This window comes from Blennius ocellaris (assembly GCF_963422515.1).
Source record: "Blennius ocellaris genome assembly, chromosome: 3".
Lineage (NCBI taxonomy): Eukaryota > Metazoa > Chordata > Actinopteri > Blenniiformes > Blenniidae > Blennius > Blennius ocellaris.
Genome location: NC_137652.1, coordinates 22981631 through 23009121, shown reverse-complemented (window position 1 = coordinate 23009121; position 27491 = coordinate 22981631). Strand labels below are relative to the sequence as shown.

The 27491-nt window shown below is 43.8% G+C and overlaps 1 protein-coding gene across 2 annotated transcripts in view; it reads left to right on the top strand.

Moving 5' to 3' along the window:
* The window catches only part of sh3pxd2aa (SH3 and PX domains 2Aa), a 68010-nt gene that overhangs the window by 23483 nt on the left and 17036 nt on the right, over positions 1 to 27491 (top strand). For both annotated transcript variants that reach the window (XM_080520403.1, XM_080520402.1), the window contains exons 5-7: positions 6937 to 6962; positions 14688 to 14816; positions 27215 to 27328. In XM_080520403.1, the coding sequence (XP_080376529.1) occupies positions 6937 to 6962; positions 14688 to 14816; positions 27215 to 27328 (269 nt within the window). The remainder of the gene's footprint in view (positions 1 to 6936; positions 6963 to 14687; positions 14817 to 27214; positions 27329 to 27491) is intronic.

Sequence of the window (27491 nt, the reverse complement as noted above, 5' to 3'; positions counted from 1 at the left end):
AAGGGTTTTCCTTTGCTTCTATTCTAAGGTAGTTGGTTTCTCTCCTCATGGATATCAATATTATGATTGAAAGATATTCAAATAAAAAAGTGTTGCTCACACAGTCATTACCATCATTCACAAACAAGAAGATTGCAAAAAAAAAAAAAAAAAAAAGACATCATTCTTTAATGTCAAGACTGAGTTGAAAACTGGTAAATTTCTATAAAAAGCTGAAATGTGAAACAAAGTCGTTTTAAATGGAAATCGCTCCTCAGTGAAGTCTATTCACAGTGACTTGATTCAAGTAGAAAAGATATTTCAACTGGAATACAATGAGATGTGATCCTATGTGATGCTTCTGTATGCGTTGAGGAAGCTGCATCCCAGCCCTCCTTCGAGACCCGGGCTTCGTCTCTCCGTGTTTTTGTATTTTAATTACTTTTCTCTGTGTGTCCGTCGTCGCCGTCCTCCCTCGGTGACCTCTGTCTGCCGGTGTTTTCCTGCACTGCTTCAATCTTCCCCCTCCTCATTTAATTCTTCGTATCCAAACTCTCCCTCATAAATATGTTTAATTGACGAGACAGCTCAAGGTTACCAACGCGCCGCTGACACAGTCGCTCTTTGATCAAACACTCTCACCTGCGTCCTCGCCTCTCGTTTCCGCTTTTTTTTTTTTTTGACTCGTGCCCTTCATCCCCCTCTTGTCCTTCTTCCTCTCCCTCCCTCTCCCGGCTCCGTGTATTTTAGTGCATAAAGAAGTCGCATTAATCTTTCTGTCAGTAGATGGAGACGTACACGTGGCTCGGCATCGATAATGTGTGTGCGCTGTCCCCGTCGCCCGTTAGCCTCCGTCTGTGACGCAGAGCGAGAAAGTCGTCATTTACAGCCCCGTGAGCCTGAATACGTGCGCAATTACCTGGAGAAGCTCAGTGTACAGTCATTCATGGATCTGTAACTTTAATGATAGCAAACAGCAAAGCATGTGGAAGAACAAGGATCCTAACACTGGATCCTGGGGAGCACCACAGTTCACCTCAAAACTGTCATACTCACAGAGCCTGTAATTCACACGCGATCGAACAAAAAGCCACGTCAATGGTTCTCAAACTGGGGGACGGGGCCCACTTGATATCACACGAGGGCCAGAGGCTTCGCCTGTTCTGGAAATTATACGTGCGCATGTAAAATGTCATAGAAAATGAGAGTAATCTACTTTCGGCCGGAGGAGGCTTGGCTCAGTTAAATGGTCCGTGAGATGTCACGGTGCAGATGGAGGCTCGACTTGTGTCAAGGCTAAATTGGATGGGCTCCCTACCCATAATGCATCAGCCAAATGAAAATGAATCAGGGTGTTGCGGGAGGGGAATGGGGAGTCAGGAATGAGATTGGCCATTGATTTAAAATCTTGAATTGAGTGTGCATGTGTGTGTCCTTACACTAGAAGGTTTTCAGCAGGCGCAGACGGTTTTTCAGTTTTCTAATTACTGCAAGTAGTTATAGTAGCATGTTACACTTAACAGTGACAATCATCAAGTAGTAGTAGCATTTAGCAAGTTGAAGTAGCCTGTATCAAGTAGGAGTAGCATTTGGCAAGTATATTAAGCATGTATCAATTGATAGTGATAATTAGCCATGCCGAGCGGTGGCATTTAGCAAGTAGTGCTTGTACGAACTAACTATCATGTTGTAAGCTGAAGTAACTTGTAGCTATCAGTAGGTCTAGACCCAATTATCCGAATATTTGGACATTGTGTTGTTGTGGTTTCTGGATATTTATTTTGAGATCCAAGTAACTACTACATTGAACTGGCATCAGCAGCGTCAGGGTGGACATTTCCCGGAAGAAAAGTTCAAAAAGAGGCCGTCAGTTGTCCAAGGTGGTAATAAGAACATTGACTCTTCACTCTGATGAGAAGGAGCCTCAAGCTGCCACACGGCAGGAATCAACCACGGCAGTCCCTTGCTCTGCTGCCCCCTGTCTGCTAGTGGAAGAGCTGCAGCTCAGCTGATGTCACTCTGCTGCAATCGGCTCATCTGAAGTGGAAGTTGTTTAAACAGACGTTCAGCTGCATGGTGAAGAAAGTGTTTCTGTCCAGTGGTGCAAAGAGAATAAAATCAAAGCCTGGCATCTCTGTTAGTCCTCGCGGGAGGTTTTTCTGACAAAATGAGTCACTCGAGAGCGTAAAACCATCAGAGCAGCTTCACACTCACCATTAAAGTGGGTTAAAGTGTTATCTAAGGTTATTTTCAGAAACTTAACCAATTGGAAACAAAACTTTATGTAAGAGGTTCAGTAATTTCTTCAAGGGATAGTTGTGCTTGAGAGATTTGTTCAGGAAACGTATAACAAGCCGTTTACTGGTTCATTTCTTTGAGGGATCCCGAGGTTTGTCCAGAAAGCTGTAGATAATTTTTAATGGCTAGTCCATGAGTTATTTTTGAAACCTTTGTTTAACCATGTAAATGATTAAGAATACATTTTCATGATGAAAAACACTAGAGAATTGTGTATTTTACAGTATTTTATTGAAATAATTTCTTTAAAACAGTTCAAAGTGACACGAGAAGCTTATTTCATGGTTAGTGAGCAATAACTGGACATACATTTTAACTGCTGTCTTGACCTTGTCTCAGTTTGCAGGTCACCCAGGTGGATTTAGTATGTCGTGTTCTCACACTTTGGATGGCTCTTTTTATGAAGTTGTCTCTCCTGATTTATCTCTTTTCTCCGTTTATTTAATGGGACCTTTTGGAAGCTGGGTCCGCCATCTTGCTGAACACGTTGATCGAATGTGCTGTGGTGGCACAAATTATGTAAAACATGGTCCACTATTGACTGTTGGCTTCTTCTCTTACTATGCTGGTAGATTACAGTCAGAGGTGGCTCATTACTGCCACACTGTGGTAGCTGTGAGAACAGGTTGGTTGAAAAATTAAAAACAAACCAGCTGCTTAATGTAAAAAACCTGCAATGTGAACATAGCCTCAGACTTTTCAAAGACTAGTTTGTTGCCACGGTGGGGAAACAGATGATATGATGGGTACTGGAGGGAGAGGAGGAGTCTTTATAGAGAGCTTGATTGGCTTGATTGATGGCAGGTGAGCAGTGGAGGGAGCTGAGGCAGAGAATGTGGAGTGAGGGGGAGTGGCCAGTCACAGCTGTGCCGATATTGTTATTGTATAATAATTTATTAGCATTAGTTTGCCCTGTCCACACAACAACAAAGTTTCATGTAACCACATCGTTTTTGGCCGATCATCCACATGGTGCTGTGTTTTAGGAGCCTGGAAATGTGTGTGCGTGTTTATTTAAAGGCCTTCCAGGGTGGAGAAATTATGAAACGCCACTTCAGCTTTGACGTGTGGGTGGACACGATAATGTCATCATCCCCACCTCTCGACCCTACAACCCTGTGGCGCTCTCCGCAACGTCACTTCACAACAACAATGGCAGATGACATGCTCCAGATCGTACCACAGAAGCTGCTGATGCTATTTGGTTTAATAAGATGTTGGATTTGTCGATTTCTTTGTTGTTGTATTTATGTGGCAGCATTACAGCGCCACCTATCGACCTGGTGTATGTACTACATCATTTTAAGTAGCAAGACGTTTACCTTCGTGTGGACAAAGCCTCAGTACAGAAATATAAAGGACGTCTCATTGTTGGTGGCATTAGCATTAGCCTATATTTAGCATTAAACAGAAGAAAAGGAGAACCAAACTGAAGGTTTGTTTGTATCGACGTGAGCAATAAACAAACTGAGCAACATCTTTGTTTTAATCGGCGTGACTGATTTTCTGTAAGAGGCTTAAAACAGCTAGCAGCTTCATTTTGTTCACTATTAAAGAAAACAACATAATCCCAGTTCAGTCGGAGTAACGTCTCAAACGCTGCGTTGGCATCCGTCTTTAAATAAGTAACCCACATCTGTCACCACATCGCGTGTTTTTCCACTTTCAATGTGTCGGAAACTCCCCTCGCTAAAGCTAGCCGAGCATTTCTTTGAAAACAGAAGTCCTTGAGGTTCATTAAACTCTCCAAGGTTCTCCTCTGTGGGCTCCCCACATGGCCTTCCTCCTGTGAGGAGACGGAGGAACCAAGCTGCAGCCTCCAGGGAACACTTCAGGTCACCAGTTCCACCCTGGACTCTGTGATTCTGCCCCTTCACCCTTCTCTCTCTTGCCCCCCACTACCCCTCCTTTATAGCCTAATGCTTTACAGATGCCTCCAAACCCATACCTCTGAAAATACAGACAGAAATAGCCTGGTGTGCTCCCACTGATAATAGTAAATGTTAGCTTCTTTGCTAATTTGCTAAATGTCTACTGAAGTACTGTTTTACACCGAACCTGGATAATTTTGATGCTAATTAGCTGCTATAATGAATTTCTTCTGCTATTTGCCATTACTTCTCTACCATCATGCTAATTAGCTGCTACTTTTTATTAATCACTACTTCCTACAATTGTGGGCTATGACTACTTAAAGGCTAGCGTGTCCGCAGGGTCACTGACAGCATTATACTTGACAGCATTGGTCGCTGTCAAGTAAATATCCTCATTCACCCCTGTACGCGAGCGTCCACGCAGACCCTTCTGCGGTTGATTGCATGCAGCCCAACTTTTGTGACCCCGTGGACCAGCGCACCGACCGTGCATGCGCCAGAGCAATGAACAACAACAACAGCAGCAGTGGATGCTGGTATCCCCGTCTATATAATCACAACATATAAAATGTAAAGATAATCACATGGCTCAGATCTCCTGGAGTCAAATATTCAGAGCTTTAGGAAAGGAGGAGAATGCCAGTTACGCATACCTTTGTGGAGTCAAAATGTGAATGGAACTACGTGCACATTCGCGGTCTGTGTGCAAGTCAAAGTGGTCTACCGATGCACAAAGCACCTTAATGCGTCTACTACTACTACTACTACTACTAGCTCCTTGTTAATAATACTTAATACTTGCTATTGTGGCTATGTACCACTTGTTATTTCTTAGCTGCCTCAGCTTTTTGCTATTATTTGCTACTTTTCGCTACTCTGTTTAATTCTGACTTCTTGCTGCTATTGCTTACTACAAGATACTTGGTTGTTACATCTAAGTTGGTTGTTGTTACATCTTGCAACTCTTTCTTGCTACTTCTTTTTGCTACTTGCTGGTTACGTTTGCATTGACTTTGACTTCTTCCTACTTGCTACTACTTGTGGCTCCTCTATCTTGCTACTTCCTCTTGTGAGTTGTTCATATTTATTATGTCATGTGAATGGGGAAAAACAAGAACGATGGGGAGAAAAAAAGACAGCTTTGACTTGTGTGGACAGGGCCTAATACAGTACTTGCTAGTTGCTATATGCTACTAATACTACTCGCCTATTATCACTCCTCGTTGCTTCTCTTTAATGCCACTTGCTACTACTACTTGCAAATTGTCACGAGTACTTGCTACACGCTACTATGGCGTGTTACTGGTTCACTCCATGCGTACTCTGAAAGAAACCCGTTAATAGAGTGCCACATGTGACCCAGAGTGTTTCTCTTACTCGCTCGGGGAAAACATGCAAACATCCACATACGGTGTTAAACACTGTGAAGCTCGGAGTGAAAACATCATACATGTCCACCCCGGGCCCCAACCGTCCTCAGCATACTTTCCACTGAGACACATCCGCTCTGCCTGTGGTCTGATAATACCCCCGCTGTGGGCGAATGAGAGGCGGCGTGTGTCCGGCGTGGCAAGTGCTGAAGCCCCGCCCCTTGATGTCCCACTTTGATGACAATGAAACGTATTCTGTTCTCCAGCAAACACGCGCTTGTGGAAAGATCGTACAAAGGCTTCTTTAATACGTGTAAACAGCAGGGAGCCGAACAATGGGACCTGCAGTCCCTCAGCTGCGATGGACGTGTCTCTGTTAGCTCGACAGCATGCGAAGTGCAAGCCAGGACCAGGTTTTCTTGGACCTCCTGCAGGGGGCGCCACACTTTTGTCATTGATATGGACCTGAGTTGGTCATCTGTTGGACGCCTTCTTTTAGCAACAAGACAGTGAAATGTAGAGGTGTCCATGAGGGGTGGGGTGGGGGGAGCTCGGGGTGGGGGGAGGGCGTGGTGGGGTTCTCTGACTTCACTTCAAATCACTGGTCTTTTCCAGCTTCTTGACAGAAGAGGGCCCTATTAGGGGGATTACTGACATGCTGACAGGAGTGAAAAAGGACAAGGTTTCTGTCATTTTGTTATTGATAATGATCAATGTCAGCCATCTCTGGTGCCTCCTTTAAAGTCAGTAGAGAGTGACCAGCAGGGTGTAACATTTGGGGGGGGGTTCTAGATGTGTCATTGAAAATAGCGTCCGAGTAAAGGGGGGGCTCCATTGTGTTGTCATTGATAGGGACCAATTTCAGCCATACAATGGCCCCCTCCATTGGAAGGTAACAAGTAGGGGGCCACCTTAGGGGAAGGGGTTTGTGACAAGTTAGTGTAAAAGTAAAGGAGCTCCATTATTTTGGAATAGAAATATTCAGTTGCAAATCATTTAAATAATTGCAAAAAAAAAAGAAATTCAACTTAACAAGACAATACATTGAAATGACAAGCAAATTAAACCTCCTCCTCCTCCTCAGTCATTATCGACTTCCAAGCTGATCTACAGCTGGTGCCTTTTAATCCCATTAGAGTCCATCAGACAAGACGACTCAGGGGGGAGGAGGGTGACGAGGAGGAGGAGGAGGAGGATGGTGGCGCTCCTTCTCCTTACAGTCACATGACTCATCAGTGTCTGTTGCAAAGAGCTCAGGCAGCCAGCCAGTATTACCCCCCCTTCCCTTGTTGCCCCTCCTTCCGTCTCTCTCCATCCTTGGTCTGTGCAGCCGAGCCGTGCGAGCGTCCTGCGTACAAATGCAGCCGTCCTGCGGCCGTCACTAACATGTCTCTGTTCTGTTGCTTCTCTTTCAGGGATTATGGATCCAAACGTAAGTCAGGTGAGTCCACGCCACCTGTGTGTGTGTGTGTGTGTGTGTGTGTCTGTGTGGGTGTGTGGGTGTTTGTGTGTGTGTGTATGTGTGTGTTTGTAACTGACCTCTGAACATCCTGCAGAGAAATCATGCAATGTATGTTACTTATTCCATTTTTTTGGCGTTCAATGAAATGCATTAACCTTTTTTACATAATTAAAAGATATTCGAAGACTTTAAAACTGTAAAAAAAACCTGTTGATTCTGTGGGGGGGAAAAAGTACATTTATAGCAAAAAAAAAGTATGTTTAGATGCATTAAATGTCACCAAAATACATTTCTTTTTGTATCGTTATTTCTGTATTTAACGAAAATGATCAATCAAAATTTTTTTATTAAATTCAGTCAGGCAATATTCACAAGAAATGGGTAAAATACCAAACTATTTGGTCTGTAAAAATACAAATAAATATATACAATATCCGAAATAACAGAGGAAATATCAGTGATAGGTGAAAAATAACCTATTTAAATAATAATTTCCATGTTTTAAGAGGAATAAGATTTAAAAAAATCTAAAGGAAAAGATGACCAGTAAAAAGTGCTTTTCCATCAAAATGCAACCTTGCTCTGTTTCCAGTGTTCTACATAATGAAAAGTACGGTGACCCAGAAAGGTCATGATGATTGGAAACCCCCCCCCCCCCCAAAAACATGAATAGAGTCACATTATCCAGTAAAACCTTCATGTGTGTGGGAGTCTCCGTCAGTCCACCTTAAACCAACAGCACACAAATTATACGAGCGGCTCACATGAAGCTAAGCAGCTAAAAGCCGCTCAGATGGCTAAAGAGGCTGAAACTCTTCAGAGTTTGACTCAAAATAATGTGCTTCACGTGTTGGATTTTATAGTGTTACGTTTACGTTTTAATGCTCTGTGTTGAAACGCAGCGAGAAAAGTCCAGGTGTGATTTGAAAGACTGTAACATCATCTGTAGACTCGCTTGCATTTATCACAAGCAGGGATTATTTTGTTTTGGAGTAGTTTTTTGACAATAATGAAAAACTGCTCTGGGTATGTTAACCGTTTTTTAAAAAATCAATAGAAGCTCAAATCTGCCAACAGCTCTTTGAATAGAAGAGATAAAGTCAACTTTAAAAAATAAGGTAGAAACGCTGATTTAATCTTGGTTTCAGTGAAGATATTTGAATGTTTTGCGCAATGTGAGGAATCCAGTTGAAAACCTGAAACTGTAAACAAGTTACAGTGAAAGTTGTGAATAATAACGCAGTGTTGTAGCATTAGCGGGACGCGACGGAGACGTCAAATGGTTTGTTGTGTTTATCTGAAAGTCGACTCGGGTCCCGGGAGGTTCAGAGGTCAGGGCTCTGGACTCCCCCTGCCTTCCCTCTCGTGTTTACCGGGAGCATTTTGTGTGTTTATGTATCTGTGAAGCTGTCAGCACTAATTAGTTTTCTCCAGGCTGGTTATATGACGGTTAAAGTGTCTTTACATGCTTTTCTTCGTTCTCCGTCGGGCCGAATGTTTTATCTGGCAGTAATGACAGTACGACGTGAGAAATTCCAGATTTCACTTAATGCTAATGCCAATGCTACAAAAATGCAACTCAAGCACCTTCATGAACACAGGAACTCTACAGAAACTAGTTATTTTTTTCTTAGCTGTAAGAGTGTAAAGTAACTAATCCTTTTTAAGAATGAGGTTGTGGGATTGAGAGATGAAGTCGACGTGACCTTCCTGCGCAGGGAGGACGATCAAAGCTGTCAAGTTGTCGATGCTAACATGTCCCTGTGCACACAAACCTTTTTATCTCTGCTACGTTAGCATCCCACTCGGGCAGAAACACCTTCGCCTGTGGTTTCGTCTCCTCCTCTTGCTAAACGGGGCATCAATGATAGTTAGCACGCGCCTGCAGCCTTGACTTTGTTAGCGTCGCTGTCGGCTGCTTCCCGTGTGGAATCGATAGCAGTTACCTGTAATTTGTTATCGGTCGCCTCGATCTCGGCAGCGTGGGTTTATCATTGAATGTCCTGACTGAGTGTTTTACTGTTGTGGCTGCAGCAGCACATTGGCGCAGGGCAGGTAGATATTTCAAGGTACCCTGGAGGAAATGTTGAGGCTCTGAGTCGTCTCCACCTCCTTTGTTTTATGCATTTGGCTTTCATTTTTTTTTTAAAGTTACTCTACCAGAAAACAATGTTTAAAATATACTTTCTATAAAAGGTATCACTTCTGCACATAGAATAAACCAATACAGGGAAAAAAGACTGTAACCACTCACTTCGACAAATTTCCAACCAGCACTTGCCTAAATCAATTAGACCAAAGTCAATATGTTTCAGGTCAACATTTGACTAATTCAGCCTGAAAAAAGCCAGACTTTTTTCGTTTTTAGTAGTTGTGAAATTGATCCTTGATCATTCTTCCAGTGCGAAGATCGAGGGCACATATGTGATCTTGTAATGCGATGCCTCACGAATCTTCAGGAGTTTCCGTGACCGTGAAGATGTCAACAGACTGGGGGGGATGCTGGGAATACATGTTTGTATGACTGTAATGACAAATGTCCTTCAGAAATGTATTGACAATGTATTAGAGATTTTCATCAACAAATAAAACTGGGCCCTACATTTTTCTAGTTTCCCAGAGTAGATTCTGAGAGAGTAACTTTAAGTAAAATAGGTTTTTAAAACATGTTTTGACATTTTCATCATGGAAGAACGCTGTCAGAAACAAACTAAAGGCATTGTGAACTTAATGTTGTTTGTCTATGTTTAGAAGCTGCCTCTTCAGTTAGCTTTATTTCTCATAATGTGCAATATGCACACTGGCTCCCATTGCCTTTTCTTCACAGCCCCTTCAGATTGGCTCAATAGTTATATTTACTAAAATGGCAAAACGATCTAAAATGGCCAAATCCCAAAATAGAAAGTCCTGTAATCTTTTTTTTCCATTTCATAAGTGCAACATAAACTACAGTTTTTCGTAAATATGTTTAAACTTCCTATATCCTATTTGATAAACTGTATTGTCTTTATTTTCCGCCTAAAATTGTAGACCGTCTTTTTGACAGTCTACAAACAAAGGTCAGAGGAAAAATGCTCTGACCTTTGTTTAATGGTTGGCGCCTCCTCAAGGGGGTCCCAAACCTCATGTTGGGAACCACTAGTCTAAATAACGGGGCCTAAAATGCAGACGATGAAGATTCCGTTTTTTTTTTGGTTCAACAAAACCTGAAAGAAATCAATTGTGTGTGTGTGTGCTCGTGCTCGTGTGCACTAATATCATTCAGATGTTGCATCTCTTGACAGCAGCTCGTTGGGTAATCATCCATGCAGGGAGTTAGTGTGCAGGATTTGACCCTGAGTGCCCTGAAACCCCCCCCCCCCCCCCCCCCCCCCCCCCTAAACACGTACCCGCCACCCCCCTCGCTCCAGGGTAAAGCTCCAGAGGCTTACTGGGGGGCACACACTGAGGGGGGGATTTGACTTTTATTGCCTCATGTGAGTGAGTAGAGAGGAGATACAGTATGTGGATCGGAAACAGAGCCACGTCTTTACTGACCGATACTCGATTAAAAATAAAAAACGAGGAGGCTTGAGGAGGGAGGTGAAAATGCGTATATTTACATGGACTAGGCGCCTTGCATGGCAGCCGCCTACATTGAAGTGTGACTGAGTGAATGTGAGTAACGATGTAAAGCGCTTTGGGACTGCTCAAGCAGCTGAAAAACTTTATAAATGAAATCCATTTTCCTTTCAGGAAAAACTAGAGGATGTAGTAAAGTGCGAATAACCAGGTTTATCTGTGCATTATTTTTACTATTGTTTGATTGATTTTTTTTTTTTTTTATTAATAATAAGATTGTTTACTCTCCTGATGTATTTTTCTTGTGCTGTATCTTGGACCTTTCGCCAGCCGCTTCTGCCATCTTGCTGAAAGCGTTGTCGGTGCTGTTGCTCATTACTGCCACGCTGTGGTAGCTGCTCGAACAGATTGGTTTACACATTTTGAAAAACCCAAAACAAAAACAAAACAACTGCTTCCAATAACAGAATATTATAACCAACTGATCGGAGACTTAAATTGGTTGACAACTATTTTAATAATCGATTTCAATTGATTAAATCGATGACTTTCAGCCCTACCCAGGTTTGAATCCGGGTTCAAAGCTTTCATCCGTGAAGTTTGCATTTTCTCCCTTCGACTCTTCTCCTGCTTTTAACCTGAAATCCAACGACAAGGGTGTTTGTTAGTGACAGGGTGATGCTGTGGTTTGATCCCTTTTTTTACAAGACACCAAACCAATGATCGATCCTGTAAGATCAACGTTATTGATGCTGCTTTGTTTGTTCGGATTCATCTCCTGGTCCTGGGTGTTGATTCTGGTCCTGGTTCAGGGTAGTCACACTGAAATATTAGTTTGTCTTCTAGGAAAAAGGCTCCTGGCTCTGCTCCTCTGCTGTCTGCTGTCTGATGCATGGCCTCTCATTTCCTGGTCCAGAGCTTGTTGTTTTTGTGTGTGTGTGTGTGTGTGTGTGGGGGTGGGGGGGGGGGGTTAGCAGCTTTAGAAGAGACTATCCAAGAAGGTCTACAGTGGAAGACATGTAAAGAGATGGAGAAAAGCTGGACGCACAGATGTGTTTGGAATACGCCCTCAGATGCACTTTACTGGCCTCAGGCAGGAGTTAATGGGGCGGTAGCTCATTAGCATTAGCCCCATTAGCATTAGCAGGGTTGCGTGCGCGTGTGTGTGTTTTGAGTGGAGCTGTGGTTTTGTTGCTTCTGCATGCTGTCAAACTGAATAATGTTTCTGCTTCTTCCCTCTTCTTCTCCGTCTGCAGTGTGGATGTACGGCTTTACAGACAGTCCGAGGAAAGAGGCCTCAGGTAGCTGTGTCTGGTTCTGTCTCTGTCTCTGTTCAGTTTGCGGCTTTCTGCTCTGCATGCAAACTAACTGCTCAAAGCTGCTCACATCCAAATCCAGCTCTGCATGTCCATCCATCCATCCATCCATCCATCCATCCATCCTTACATTGTTAAACTGTCGACATCCTTTGAGCAGTTTGGAACGCAATGCCTGAGAAAATAAGGCAACCTTGCCATGAGTGTCACGACTGAAAACAAACTTAAATTGGCTTCTTTTCATGCGTCATTGTGCTCTTATTTCAAGATCCTCTTAATATGAATTGCCAGCAAATTCTGAGTTTATTGTGTCTGTCTATTTACGCTGCTTATCATTACTTTGGATCCGTAGCGTGTCCTACATTTGGCATGTGCTCGATTATGGGGACACTTTCTGTCCATCATCAGAACTGCTGCAGCCTTTAGCAGTATAGCTTTGATGCTAAGCAAGCTAACTCTCGTTTATCGCTCAGTTGTAATCCGTCCTTTACGCTCAATGATCAAATTAGGAACAACAACTATTTTGACATAGGGTTTTAATGATTAGCCTTGTCACCTCACACTAATAAAATTTCCAGTTCAACTCTGGCCCTTCTGGTGACCTATCAGGTTGACTGTTAATTACTCTAAATTGGGTGTTTGGGAAAACAAGCTCACTGGTAGTATTTGAAATAAAACAGGAGTATCTTTCAGACTCTCAGTTGCATTTATATTCATATATCATTGTATCTCCAATAGCCCCTGGTTTGCTATTATAAAAAAAGAAAAGTTAGTGTAAAGAAATAGAAATTACTTAGACTCACTATGATTTTGTCATTTGCAAAGTTGCTTCATCGTTTCAAGTGTTTATTTGAAGAAGATAAGTATCTTTTGGTCTACATGATGCATGTTCGCTAACAATGCCCAAGTATAGTTCTTCTATTTGAGCGCTCATCAGCAGCAACACAAGACAAATTGTTCAGGAAAACTTTAAAAGAAATGCCATTCAGATCTCCAGCAGTCAGACTATCAGTGGAAAGTAACAGGTCTTTGGGAGTTCTCTGTGAGGCGTAGTCTCCGTCACCACAGCGTCGAGTCTTTAAATAGCTGCATCTGCACTGCTTTATTACCCCAGGCTGACTTTGATGGTTCTCTGCATGGCGGCCGCTCGTATCTTTCACAATATGTACCCGGTTTCTGCGTTTCCTGCCGGAAGATCGATGCTACAGAGCGACGGAGAGCAGCACTTAGCCTCGGCCACGGGAAATCGGGCCGTGAGCGTTTTCCCACCGCTTGCTGTCAGTTTACTGAACATGCAGCGACACTTAATTATGTTGTAATCACTGTGTGGAAGCTCCAGACTGAGTCTCATTTTTATTCAAGCTGCTCGAATCCAACCTAGTTCAACGACTTAATATGAGACATGCAGGACATTGTTAGCTTAGGGGACTTGATTACAGTTGCGTGACTTGCCAAAGAAATTTACTTTACTTGATACAGACAAAATGTAACTAGTCACTTTGAAAAGTGTGTTAATAATGGTGCCATAACTTCATGGTTGCAGAGTTAGCATTAGCATTAGGTAAGCTGTTGGTGCTATTAAGTTTATCTGAAGTTCGTGAGAGGAAGATGCTCTATAACCCCCGACTTCTGGTTATTTCTCTTCTGCTTCATTCATTCATTCATGTCTCGTGTTTTGCATGCTATTAGTAACATGTTTGCATGCAGCTTCTTCCGCCATCTGCTCAGTGAATTGATCAGTCTGCAGCCCTTCTATTATTGGTCAGTTGAGACAATCTACCTGCATGCTAATGCTCACCACGGGTACTGTGGATGGGGGCTAATGCTAATGTTTCTTACGGTGGGACGTCTTTCACGTTGTAGGGTTAATGAGTCCAGTGAACAGGAGATTAGTAAACTAGCAGCTGTTGAGTCAACAGCCTTGGACTCGCCACTGTAGAAAGACTTGCACATGTCTCAAATTCAGTGTTTACTTTCAGGATTGATCAGAAGCTAAAGTGTATCTTTTTTTTAAATACAAAGGTTTCTTTGTCAAAAACACTGTTTGTTTTCACTTTGAGTAGTTTGTATAAACTGGTTTTTAAGCCACACAAATGTCCAATCGAGCCAATAAACTGTTACAAAAGTGTTAAAGTACTTAAAATACTTACGATTTTAGAATCTGCAGAAAATTGCTGTCTCTTCGAGGCCACACATGGGCAAAAGGGTGTGAGGGAAGTCTGCATGGGAGCACAGCCGGCGAGTAAACGGTTAAACACGAGAGGGAGAAAACAGAGCGACGCTGACTTCTTTTGTTTCACATAAACATGGACCCAACCTCCTTCTCTCTCTCTGCGCCACTCATATGTTTCTATTTAAGGCCAGCAGAGCTGGCTGCCATGATTGGTGTGTTTCACCCCCCCGACTGCTGCCGAGGGGAGGCCGTTCCTCTCAACCGCACTGTTGATTTTCCACAGAAACTCCAGCGTTCTTCCCTCGCTGGCTCTGCTCTCGTCCCCCGCGACCGCGAGCTGCTCCTCGCTCCTCGGTTCCGATCTGTCATGGAGCCTCTGTAGGAGCGAGATGCAGCCCCTGCGAGCGTCGTCCTCGCCTCGTCTCTTCCTAGTTTGATCCCTCCGAGGTCGGGGGTGGTCTCAGCTATATGGCCACACATTTGGGACTATGCTGCCAAGTCGCAAGGTCGCGTTTTGATTGGCCGGGGAGGGGCAGCGGCAGCCGATGGCGGCGCCCCGGGTGCATGGCGGTGGCGGCGGCAGCAGCAGCGTAGTCGGACGTTCACGGGGAGCCACGGCGGGCAGGTGGCTGACGGCCTGTTTCTTCCCCTCAGGGATGGATAGCTCAGAGCCCATGGTGCTGGAGCAGTACGTGGCCGTGGCCAACTACGAGAGGCAGGAGAACTCAGAGATCAGCCTCAAGGCCGGCGAGACGGTGGACGTGATCGAGAAGAGCGAAAGCGGTGAGTTGCTGCCGGAAAAACCAAAACAAGCCTGCTTCTTCACACGTGTGCCGAGAGCGTTCCATCACTGTCACTCTCAGGACACATTCAGAGGTCCAGCTTCTTTCCTCCATCTCTTCACTTTACTCCTCACAGTATACACCTCTTTTGTACTCACCCTCTCCCTCCCTCCTTTTCTTTGCTCCCCCTCCAAGGATTGAGCTTGACACCACCTGGAGGAGCTGTTTGTTTGGCACAAGGCAGAGTTTGTTATGGATCTGTCTCAAATCATTGCTGTTTCCTAAAACTAAAGATTTGATTAGTTAAAAAAAAAAGGCAAAATGCAAGTTTTCATTGTGTCTGAAACAATCAATTGAATCTAGATACAACTGACTGAACCTAAGCACAACTGACGAAATACAGGAACTACCCACAGAACATTTAAAGAACCGACTGACTGAGCATATAACCAAGTCTAAAAGTAAAGATGACAATGTAGGGACAACAAACTGGACCCAGAAACAATCGACTGAACCGACAACTGACTTAACCTAGAAAGAAATGTCTAATCATACAGACATATGGGGGAACCGAGAAACAACTGACTGGACAAAGAAACAACACATTCTTATCAAAAAACAATTGACAAAACATTCGATTGCACCTATAAACCATCGACTGAACAGAAACAGAACTGAGTAAGCTTAACAACAACTGACTGTGTGTAAAGAGAAAGCACTCAACCTAAAAACAATTGACAAAACCTAGTGACAACTGATTGTACCGATAAACCATCGGCTGAACCTACAGACAAAAGACCACAACTGACTGAACCTCTCGAGTGTTTTCTCCCCTTAGAAATCTGTGTAGGAATCTCGTATCTGGATCGGATTGTCCGTGCTAACAGCCAGCATCTTGCTCAACTCAGAGGAGCTCAGCACCAAGTGTTTGGCTTCACTCTTATCTGCAGGCTGCTGATCACGCATGGGAACCCGTTCTCTTCCAGTTATCTCAGCTCCAGCATCTTTGAGTGATTACACGCCGCGATGTGACAGATATACTGTTGGATCTGCTTTTCTGTGAAGGATCCACCCCATGGTTGTTTCTTTGTTGACCCTCGCGAGGCTGAATGAGATAATTGCTGAATGAGTGCTGTTCTTTTGTGATGTGGCTTTGAGTCAAAGAGGGAAACGTCTTCCAGATAAGTCCTGGATGTTTTCATTTTTTTTTTTTCATCTTGTGCTGTTTATCAATGTTTTGGACGCGCAGTGATTTCTTAATTTTTCTTTGGAATTTTGCTTGGTCGGTTTTTTTTTCATAATGATTATTCATAAGTGTGTCTGAGTTATGTGGTGATCATTCCCTCTGATCCTGTTTTCTAAAACCCACCATCTGCTCTGGAGAAAAAGCTCAGCTCTTAGTGTTTGACACAATTTACTCCTCGACTCTGAGGAGGTCTCACCAGAAGAGCTGAGTGGATGTACTGTCGTCATCCTCTGGGCCCAAAAAACAATGGCCAAGATGGTGAAGACGCATGTTTTTAGAGGCTTATTTACCTCATTACTGCTGAGAAAACCTACAGTCTCTGACCTCAACCTGCCTTCATATGGGACAGCTCTTCCACTGTACCAGGAGATCGTGACACAAAGAGACACTTTTGTCCTCTACCCATCAAATTACGAAATGAAATAATCAGATAGTTACAACAAAACTGATTTGATGAAGTCTGATTTGATTGATCTCAAAGGGCATCAGGTCCAAATGAAAGGCATAGCTTCAGTTTTCAATCTTTTTAAGATAAGATAAGATAGGATAAGATAATCGTTTATTCTTTCTCACAAATGGAGAAATTCACAGTGTTACAGCAGCAAAGCAGGACAGCAGAGAAAACTATAAATCACACAGTGAAAACAAAAAATTAGATAAAACTATAATAAAAGAAAGTAGCATCAAAAAATAGTGAAAAAGAGCCAGTAACTTGAAGATGTAAGTCTGTATGGAGTGTTTGGACACTATCATGCACATTGTGAATGTAGAGGATTATATAAATTATTATTGCAATGCAATCAAGTTAGAATAACAAATACAAATAAGACCAGGTGGCGATGACATCTGATAGCGTTATTATTCGAGGTAGGAATGAATTTTGTAGGTGTGTTTTGTGATCTACTGGGAGCGGGCTGGGTTAAACAGTCTGACTGCAGCAAGAAGGAAGGACCTGCTTTTTAGTAGAACACCTGATTGGGAAATACATCAGGTGGACCAGTGGTTCGATAGATTACTTTTTAACTGCTATCTTGGACTCAACATTTATGAAAAAAGAAATCCTCCCACATGGGCCAATCCTACGTCTACGATGTGGAGGTGTGGTCACATTACGGCGCCCCAGGGAGCTGTTGAGGGTGAAGGGTCTTCGTCAGGGAGCCGCAGTAGTGACACATCAGCTGTGAGATTCCTGAAGTCTACTTCTCTAACCTCTCGGCCGCCACTGAAACAAGTACAAAAGGGAATTTACTCAAATCCTGAGACGGTGACTCACTGCTGCTACTCAAATGGTATTACAGTCCCACCTCAATTATCCAGACAGTGTTGGACAGATGCAATTTTTCACGTGTCTGGATAAGCCAAGTTGTCTTGATAATAACAAAGATGGCAACACAGTCTCTCTGGATCATTTTGGCAAAGAGAGAATAAAAGGTTTTACTTTGAAAATGTACATTTAAATTGGCATTGAGTTTTATTTTTGGAAAAAAGTTTCAGTTCCATCAGCGCTTTTTTCCAGCGCTTAACTCCGTCAGTTTGTTTTTTCATGCATCATTAAGCTTTGTGAAGGCCTTTTCATACATGGTCCTGCTGGTTTGGAGAAAAATTATGTTGCTTAAAACCAGTCCGAGGTGTAAAAAGGTTGGGGACTGTTCCGTAACACCTCTTGGCTAAAACCTGGGACCACGTCTGGAAACTCAAACGGTTACCATGAGGTACTAGATAACCGAGGTACCAAATAACCGAAGTCTGGATAATTGAGGTAGAACTGTACTTAAATCTTAGATACTCTCCATTTAAAAACAAACAAACAAACAGACAATAACAAAAAACAGGAAAAGAGAAGTAGTTGGAAATTCCTTTCACACTCTGGTTTTGGATTTCTTTTGTCCCTATTTGAACTTCTTGCTGTTTTTGCTATTTGGTATCAGTTTTTTTTTTGGTTTTTTTTCTGTGTAGTTAAAATGTACTCTCATGTGTTAGATGTTGTTGGAACAAACTGAGTTAAATATCAGCCTCTGGCTAAGAGAGTTGGGTATGTACGCTGTCGTCATCCAAAGAAGTGGAGCAACAGCCACAATGATGATGATGATGATGATGATGGTGATGATGAGATGATGATGGTGATGATGATGACATCCGTAGGAATCCATGCCAAGACAAACACATGAGAGCTGGTATAATATCCCACACAGCCTCTTTCTCCAGCTCTCGAGGCTTCGCTGCTCCCGGTTTGTTTCCTACACTTAGCGAAGACACTGACGTCCCGGCTGTAAATTAGAGCTTATTTTTCCTTAAAACCCTCGTCGGTGCGTGTCGGCGGAGAGCCGCGGTATCTCTTAATCCTCTCCAGGAAATGCTGGAATCCATATTTTTCTGTATTCTCCTCTTCAAATCCTCTCCGACACATTGAACACAGATGGTGTGTTGCATTAATATTCTGTTTTTTTTTTTTTTTTTTTTTTAATTCCAACACACAATGTTTCTGCTGGTTTTGAAGCATCTGCAGGCCCGGCCTGACATTGGAACAAGCTCAGAACCACAGGCAGGCGGTGCTTTTGTTGTCAAGTTCCGGACCCCGCCAGTCAGATGAACCATCCACATGCGTGCAGGCCACTTCGCATGGGCGAGAAACTCGCTCGATCTCTGCACGAGCGTGGTGCAACTGGAACGTCTGGATTGAGATTTATGGAGGTGGGGAGGAGGTTGGAGGTCGAGGGGCAGGGAAGCAGGACTCCTTGGATATGGGAACCACGTCCCAGCTGGAGAGGATAAATCTGTGTGAAATAATAGTGTGTGGGAGCGAAGCAATGTGTAGGAGACACAGAGGAAAGGTCAGCCCTGTGTTTGAGGGAAACTGATGGAGAATCGCCGCTTTTCCGGGAGTCCAGAAAGGTTAACGTGCAAATCTTTACATCACACGTTTCCCTCAAGGTTACATGAAGTACATCATGTTTATATTTGCTGCTGTTACTGAAAAGCAGCACTCTATTATTTCCTGCTGTCGTTCCAGTGATTTCTGGAGGAGCATGTCTCCAGGTTGTGGCGGGAAGCTGGATTACATGCAGATAAACTCACACAGGCTCAAGGAGAACATGCAAACCACTCAGAGAAAAAGTCCAGGATCAAGACCTTTGCTAACCACTGTACCACTGATCAGATGTGAGACATAAAGTGTGAACAGGCACCAAAGCGCTTTAAGGCAAACCACTTCCCAAGGTGGTCAGGGATGCAAAAGGGCTTTGTAGTGTGAACAGCGTGCATCGAGAGTGTATCCCGGGATGGTGGTGACAGAAAATTATGTAATACGTAAATGTCATCAGTAAGCGCTGTATGTTCGTGGCAGAGAATGCGGCGGTCTGAGTTTCAGTCTTTAAAACTTAAAAGTAAAAAAAAAAAAAATAAACTATTGGAAAGAACCTGTACATCTGTCTCTGGAAGTCTGCAGTGACACGGTGCCTTATAGCGCCCTGGGCAGAGGAGGTGAGGTAGAGGTAGTAACACAATCCGAACTCTGAAGTGCTTGGCACGAAACGCATGATATGGAGAAGTGTAAACAGTCTGTGTCAGAGGTAGCCAGATGTGATTGGATAGCTCGAAAACACATGTTAATGCCAGGTATAAATGGCCTTTAAATGTGTGAGGTTTGCATCGGTGGGGGGGGGGGGGGGGGGCTGCTGTTACTGAATGCTCTTTGTTTGGTTTAATTGTAATGTTTCTTGATAATCTGTCAATTACCGAGTAAAGGCAGAAAGATGCCTTTGTAGAAATGTCTTCCTTTGTGACGTCGTTGTGGTTCACCATCTTGAGGCTGCTCTGAGGTGGCTGGGGAAGAGTACCTCATTCTCCCTCTGATTCATCAGACTAATGGATCTTCTAGCACGAGACGGATTGGGATCCTGGGGGTCAGCGATGTGCTGCAGCCTCATGGCAGTCGGAAGAGCCATCCATGCTCCAGGGGGCAGTTTGTCACAGCTGACTTGAAGAGATTGAACAGAATTGCATACCTCGGTTGGAGGATCACTTCCTCCTGTCTCGCTGATGATGACGATGATGATTAGGGCCATACTGATATTTTTGGGGTGAATGCTGATTCTGATATTCGGGAATCAAAAATTCTAATGACTGATATATCAGCCGATTGGCTTTTTTAAGTCCTGAAATGATGCATTAACTTAAATACGTCGATTAGTATTGACGTGCTTCGATGCGTCATATCAAAGATGCCGACGTACGGTCAATGGGGCAGTAGCGATAAAAGCATGGACGGAGAACGAGCGAACATATCAGTCAAGCAGGAATGACACAACGAGGCACGTCGTGGGCAATGAGAGACTTATTGAGTTGTTGATTATTTCGCGAACTAGTTAGTTACTTACCACTGAGGTAAACCGATCACTTCAGTAAATGCGCCGTCGGCTGTATCAAAACGTACGTAACACAAGGACATAATTCCTCACATTTTATAAGTGATGTGAACATCTGTGTCAATTGGCCAACTGCAATTGGCTGATTACATATTATTCTCCATTCCCGATTAATCTGTCGGGGCCCTAATGATAATCCTCTGCTTTGGAAAATCTCCTCTTTTCAGTTGTGAGTTGCTGAAGACGTCTCTCAGTGATGTGACTGCTTGTCAGCTGGTGGAGGTGTTGGAAGACGCACTGCCAGGAGGTCTGGCAGAGCTTCGGGGGGGTATCAAGCCGGTTTGGCATCGCCCACGATGACACCTCAGTGTCCTCCGTGAGCTTCTCCATCTGTCTGTCTTTTCCACGCTTCGGAAAGTAGCCACAGATTTTTGAGTTGCGTCGTTCACGCCACCCGCTCCTGTTAGCTCAGGATATGAAGCTCCGGGCTATGAAATAATTACAGCTTCTGAGCGAGAAACAGGAGTTCAGTTTGACGGAAATCAAGAAAATACTCAATAACTCGGAAGCTTCAGCTTTCAGAGGTCAAATCATTATGATATGATTATTGTATTTTACACAGTAAAAACACATTCCACACTTCAAATGGAGACTTTCGATGAAAAGCAATGTAACAGGAGCCATCACACAGAGAGTCAGTGGTCATAATGTTTGGAGATTTGTGCCTCATGGTTGACTGTCTTCGATAAATGTCTCTCTTGTCTTTTCAAATGCTTGAAAAGACATTCAGGTTATTGCAATACCTTTTAAATGTCATCATACAGTAAAGTAAGCTGCCCCTCCTCCCACTTCACCAGCACATGCATTGAATTTATGATGTGGAAACATTGCCTCTAACCTCAGTTCATTATACAAAACAGCTCTCAGACCTGCAGGGGGCAAATATTTAACATTCAGATTGATATTCTGTTGGATTAACGCCTTTGGAAACTTCAAAGTGTGTCTGAGGTAAAACGGTGCACAAGTGGACCATCAACCTTCCTTCAGGCTGTTTTTTTCCCTCGAAAGTCTGGGAAGATTTCCAGGTCCTGCTCTTTATTGACACTAACGTGGAAACGTTGCGTCGGAGTGTGAAGCTCCTGGAGCTGTTCATGAAACTTAGGGGTCCTGTTACTGTGGTCCTGTTCCTGTTACTTCTATAAGCATTGTTGATTAAATGCTCACTGAGGTCTTGCTAACCTCTGCACCAAACCTCCATACGTGCTAACATGGGCTGTCATACTCGAGCTCTTTGCACTGTGGTGTTCTTTTTACCTTCTCTAGCAGATACAGGTGGCTCTGTGGTCAGATTAAAGCAGGTTAGGACCTTATTTTTACTGACTGAGTTTGAATCTGGCTAATGCTATAGCTAAGACTGAAGATGATAGCAGACCGTCTCCTGGATGGAAAGGGGACCACCCTGATTGATGCAGGCTGTCAGAGCTCATGCTGGCCTGTAGCCTCCGTAGGAATCCTCTGTGAAACAGACGTTTCTTATCTAACATCTGAGTCACTCTGATGAGAAACAGTCCACCTCAGGCGAGGGTTCGTCAAGCTGGCAAACCAGGCAGCGCTAACGCCTATGATTGTTTCTACACACAAGGATTACATTAAGTTCTTTGTCTCGTGCAAACACTCCAACAAGCCATAACATTCAGACCACTGACAAGTACAGGTAATGTCGGTGATTGTCTCGGTATGATGGCTCCTGTTAGGAGGTGCAGGATGTGAAGATTTGAGTCAGTTCGATACTGACTGGGTCAAACCATCTCAAAAACCTGCAGCTTTTGTGGAGTGTTTCCTGGTCTGCACTGGTCAGGATCTATCAGAGTTGACCTGGAGACAAAGTCATTGACGGCCTCATTGATGCAGATGAGGACTGAAGGTTGACCTGCGTTATCCGATCCACCAAAGGAGCTTCCAACTATCCCTGCTAGTTGGTGGGAAAAGGTGGAAAAGGTGGTTTTAGTTTGATGGAAGCAGGTTTTCTCGGTTAGGTATGAGTGTGGTTGACCTGGTAAGCACACGGTACCAGGATGCATTGTGGGACGGAGATGAGCTGGTGGTGTAGTGTAATTCTTCGGACAGTGTTTCATGCTTAGATATGTAGCAGTTCCCTAATCGTGGTTACAGAACACACGTTTTCATGGAACCAGTGTCATTGATGGACTCTTCAATAAACAAACAACTGTTTTGGATATCTTTTACACTCGTGTTTGACGTAGTTTGAACAGAAATTGGTTCAGAAATAGTTTGAGGTCTTGACTAACCCCTCCCATCTAAATCTAATGAAGCATCTGTGAGATGTGCTGGACAAACGAGTCCGATCTTTGGATGTGCCACCTCACAACTTCAAGAAAGGATTTGATGCTGTAATCATAGAGCAGACACGGCGGAAGCCTTCAGAGTCACGAAGTCCAAACAAAAGAGAGCAGAAATCAAGAAACCGCTCGGTTGTTTCATCAAAGCTTGATAAAGTTCAGTGTATCACTTTGCCAGCAGATGCTCAGGAGCAGTTTGATGGAGTTCGCTGGTTGTCGTGTCTCTTTAAACACGCGTTCGGATGGTTTATCACAAAAAGCAGCAGGTACTCTCACACCGAGCTGCTCCGCTCTTGTTCTGATGACTCAGCAGGACTCCCAACGACTCCTGGCAGCGAGTCTCCAAATGCCGGCTGTGCAGAAAATAAACGTGACGATCATTCTCGGGAGGCCTGGAATAACTTTTCCAGTTTGACTTCTTTATTGACTCTGTATCAGAGGAAGATATTTTGTTCCTGGGTAATTTGCATGCTTTTACTTTGAGTGATGGTACGCATTAAAGCATTTCAGGGCTTCGCTGCACAGACTGAAGTCTAGTGAGCATTTCATATGCATGGATGAAAGTACGTCCACTGGATGGATGGAAAAGATATTTTTGGATGATGATGTAGGTCAAAGAATAAAAGAATAACTAATGAAGCTGTTGATGCCAAAGAGATTTTAGTGGCGAGTTGTTTCGCTTTTAAAGTATAGACAAAAAAAGAAAATGTGTTGTACAAAAGATTATTGTCAATGAAAGTGATACATTTTTGCTGTGCATGCATGAATTTGTGGGATGGGCAGAGGAGCTGACCATACAGATTGTTCTGATGCAACCTTTACTTTGTATATTGGTTGGTTTAAGGAGGAAAGCCTGAATTCTTTCCTTTTGCCAAACCTTCCAGAACACAAACTGCCTTTCTATGCTGATGACTTTGTGTTCTGAGCTTCTGGTTCTTTTCAATTTTTATTGCAGAAAAAATATGGAGATTATGCAAACATCGGCAAAACTATATCTCCACAGTCAGGGACCGAGAAGACAATAGGAAGAGAGACATGAAAGAAATTGTCTCTCGATGTTTCTTCCCCGTCTGTGCTGTGTTTGAGTTGAGGCATTTCTTTGAAAGTGCTTACCCTGCAGAAAGAGAAGCAGCAGCTCCTTCTGGAGGCTGCGTTCGCTCCCTCATGGATCTGTTCGTCGTTACAAACCGAGGAGGGAACACCGAGGAAGGATGACAGTCGTCTTGTTTGCAACGTCTGTGTGTCACATGTGAAAAATCCCGTCGCCGTGAACCTGCTGACCGATCCGACCATCGCGTGAACAGAACGTGCACCGCCTTGTTGTTGATGTGGGATTAGCGAGGAAAACTGTAGCTAGCTTTGAAGCCGCAGCCAAACATCTGCTACCCCGCAACCCCCCCACACACACCCCGGTTTGCCGCTAATGTCTTCCACTCTTTTGTTTCCCTTCCTTCTCCTCATCACCTTCTCCTCATGTATCTCCCCTCCTTTCCCCGTCCGCAGAGGGTCCGGCGGGCCTGTGGCGGCCCGTGATAAGCCCGCACCGCTCTGCTGCTGCACCGTCGCGCTCACCCTGACCTCTGCTTTCCCTCCGCGACAGAAAGCAGCCAATTAAAGTTGCTGACACGGTGTTAGCTTGAAAGTCCAATTACAGCTCAGAGCTGGAAGGAACGCCAATTACAGCTCCTCTGCTGCCTTACATATTCATACTTTTCACTGCGTGTGTGTGTGTGTGCGTGCGTGCGCGCGCATGCACGCATGAGTGCATGTGGCTTCAAACCCTTTCTGAATGTTAGTTATTAGTCATAAATACTGCAGAACTATTTGGTCTGTGAGATCTAACAAACTACTAAAAGAGAGTGAATCCATTTAAAGACACTGAATTCGGTCAGCTGTGACGGGCAACGGTTCTCTGTAAGATATTGAACTGTTCAGATGGGCCCCGCACGGTTCAATATGCCCGTATGGATGGCGATTTTGCAATTAATTTTGAATTGATGCCTGACAGGCCACAGAAGCACTCACCGCGAGTTCATGGCGAATCGCTGTTGTGGCTCCGCCCACAACTCGTGCCGGTGAAATGGGCGTTCGCCCCTCGTGTCCACCGGCACATTTCTTTCTCGCATGGAAACGCATCGTATTGCGGGGCCGCTCAGCTGTGTCTACCAAGGCGTCACTACCGGGCTGTAGACACAAAGTTTTACTTTTTTTATTTGAATAGTTTAGCAAAACGTATTTCTGAGGTGAGAAAACGGTTAACAGAAATTTTACCGTCTGCAAATGTTGCTTGAAACATATAGATCTAGAATAGTATATATACTATATAGATACCAATGTCCAGACCAAACCGTGGGCTACCTGTACTGTCGTACCCCGAGTTTGAAGTTGAGCCTTTCTATCCGTCTTTCTTCAGTCCAACAGAACTGCAGCAGTTTTTTTTTTTTTTTTGTGTCCTTCAAGAAGAAATCCACGCTTTTAATTGACCACATCTGCAGTTGTTCTGGCATCAATCATCACGATTGTCCTCATTGTGAGGAAGCCTCGGTTGAAATTTAAATGCTGCAGTCGTCTCTTTTCAATCTGTTGTCTCTTTATTCTCCTAATTAGCAGACTTTTCTCCGAGCGTTAACGTCGCTTCGCCTCCTTTATTTCTGCCTCCGGCGGCTCTTATCAGTACCAGGTACACAACCCCCCCCCCCCCCCCCCCCCCCCTCAGTGGTTCTCTCAGGGTGTGGGACATTTGTGTTTGTGTGCCAGGTGGGACGAGGAAAGGAAAAGCAGCTCCTTCTTCCCTCCTGTACAGGTGGCTCTAATTCTGCTGCAGCTTCTATTTTTTTTCTCTCGAGTATTTGCCGTGAATCAGCATGTGGAACCCTGTAATGTGTTTCACATGGGGCGAGCTATTCTGGCTGCTGTGAGGCGGAGCTTTGGCAACGCAGGGAAGAAAACCGTTAAGAATGAAAACACAAAGTTTCCACGGTCAGGGGATCGTCTGAGGTCCGTGAGGATGCACACACAGGTCCCTGTAAAGAAATCCAGCACTTCGGACCAAAATATGACTAAACCATGCAGGAGGTGCAACCACTGATGTTTTTGTTTGATTTTGCTTCCCTCGGAGTCCCTTGCTGCTTTGGGTTTCTCTCCATTTTGACACAGTTCTGAAGTCTCTGCTTTGGGTTCTAAAATTTGTCCACACATCAGATTGGGAACCACTGAAGTAGAGTAACGAGGAATGGTAATTCTCTGTTAATTATACTGTTGGTTGTTATCTGGATGAATAAGATTTAAATGTTAAATGGCTTTCTGGCTCAAATACAGTCATTATAATATGAGGCATTCCACAGGGATCTAATCTGGGCCCATTGAAGTTTCTGTTTTCATGAATGACAATAGCTTTATCTTTATCAATTGAGTTTCATTCTTTATTCGTCCCCTGTTCGATGTGAGTGGGGCCATTTGTTGTTTTGTCGGTTTAATGTGTTGAGTCGACTCGGCCGGCTGAAACTATATGAGAAGACTCTGTCTTTGCTCTGGGAGTCACTGCTCAAGGTTCTTCAGAGGGAGACCAGAAATAGTTTAACCCAAACTGCAGACCAACAGTTTGACACTTTGTTAGGAGTGTCCTTCCTGAGTACAACTGTTTTTTTTTCTTTTTTTAATCTTCTGGAGGCTGAAAAAGGCCAGATATCGGTCAAACATGTCCGAGTTATTTCATTTTAAAGCAGTAAAATCCAGGAATGACAGTGTTTTCTGGCAGAAATAATTCCAACTACTTAACTAAACATCATAAATCAACATACTATTTGTGCTGCCCATCGTTTTCCATGAGGCTGTCAGCTGTAGATTCATGTCAAATACCTCGACAGCAGATAAAGGATGTTAAATTATTATTAGTTCAGGGGAAACAGAACAACTCTGTTTGATCTCAGGTGATCCGGAGTAGAAAAACACTGCATAACGATCAAAAGATACCAGGTTGTTCTTGAAGTTTCTTTATACGTTCAGCCTCTGAAATGTTTTCATCTCTTATTCTAACGCCGATATGGACCTTGCTTCTCTGGCTGGACGATTTCTGCAGCCCTTTGTATGCTTGCATGAACCTTCTATACAAACAGTATTTCTGCTTAAATGACCCATATTTGAGTTTTACAATGTTTCATTTCTGTTTTTTGAGGGTTTTTTTGTATTCTGATGCTCTCACAGTGTTTTCACACTTTTCCTAGAATGTCTGGGTGGGTCGGGCTGAAATACTATCAGTATTGTGCAATAAGTGAAGAGTGATGCAACCTGTTCATCGCCTTTTCCCTCGGCTTCTTTCACCGAGCTGCAGCTCACCGTTAACTTTTGATGCTCCCTGTGACAGCTAGCCATGCTTAACATTGTGTGTGTGTGTGTGTGTGTGTGTGTGTGTGTGTGTGTGTGCGCGCAGGTTGGTGGTTCGTCAGCACAGCCGAGGAGCAGGGCTGGGTCCCAGCAACATACCTGGACTCTCAGAACGGGACCAGAGACGACCTGGATCTGGGAACCTCGAGAACTGGCGAAGGTTAGAGCACACACAAGGTTTTAGAGCATCTTCCTCTTGCTAACTGATGTAATCCAGATAATAGAGCATCTTCCTCCCACAAATTGATGTAATCCAGATTATACTTTTTTCTGCTAGCTGATGTAATAAAGAAAACGTTTTGTGAAAAAAGCTATTGATGCCA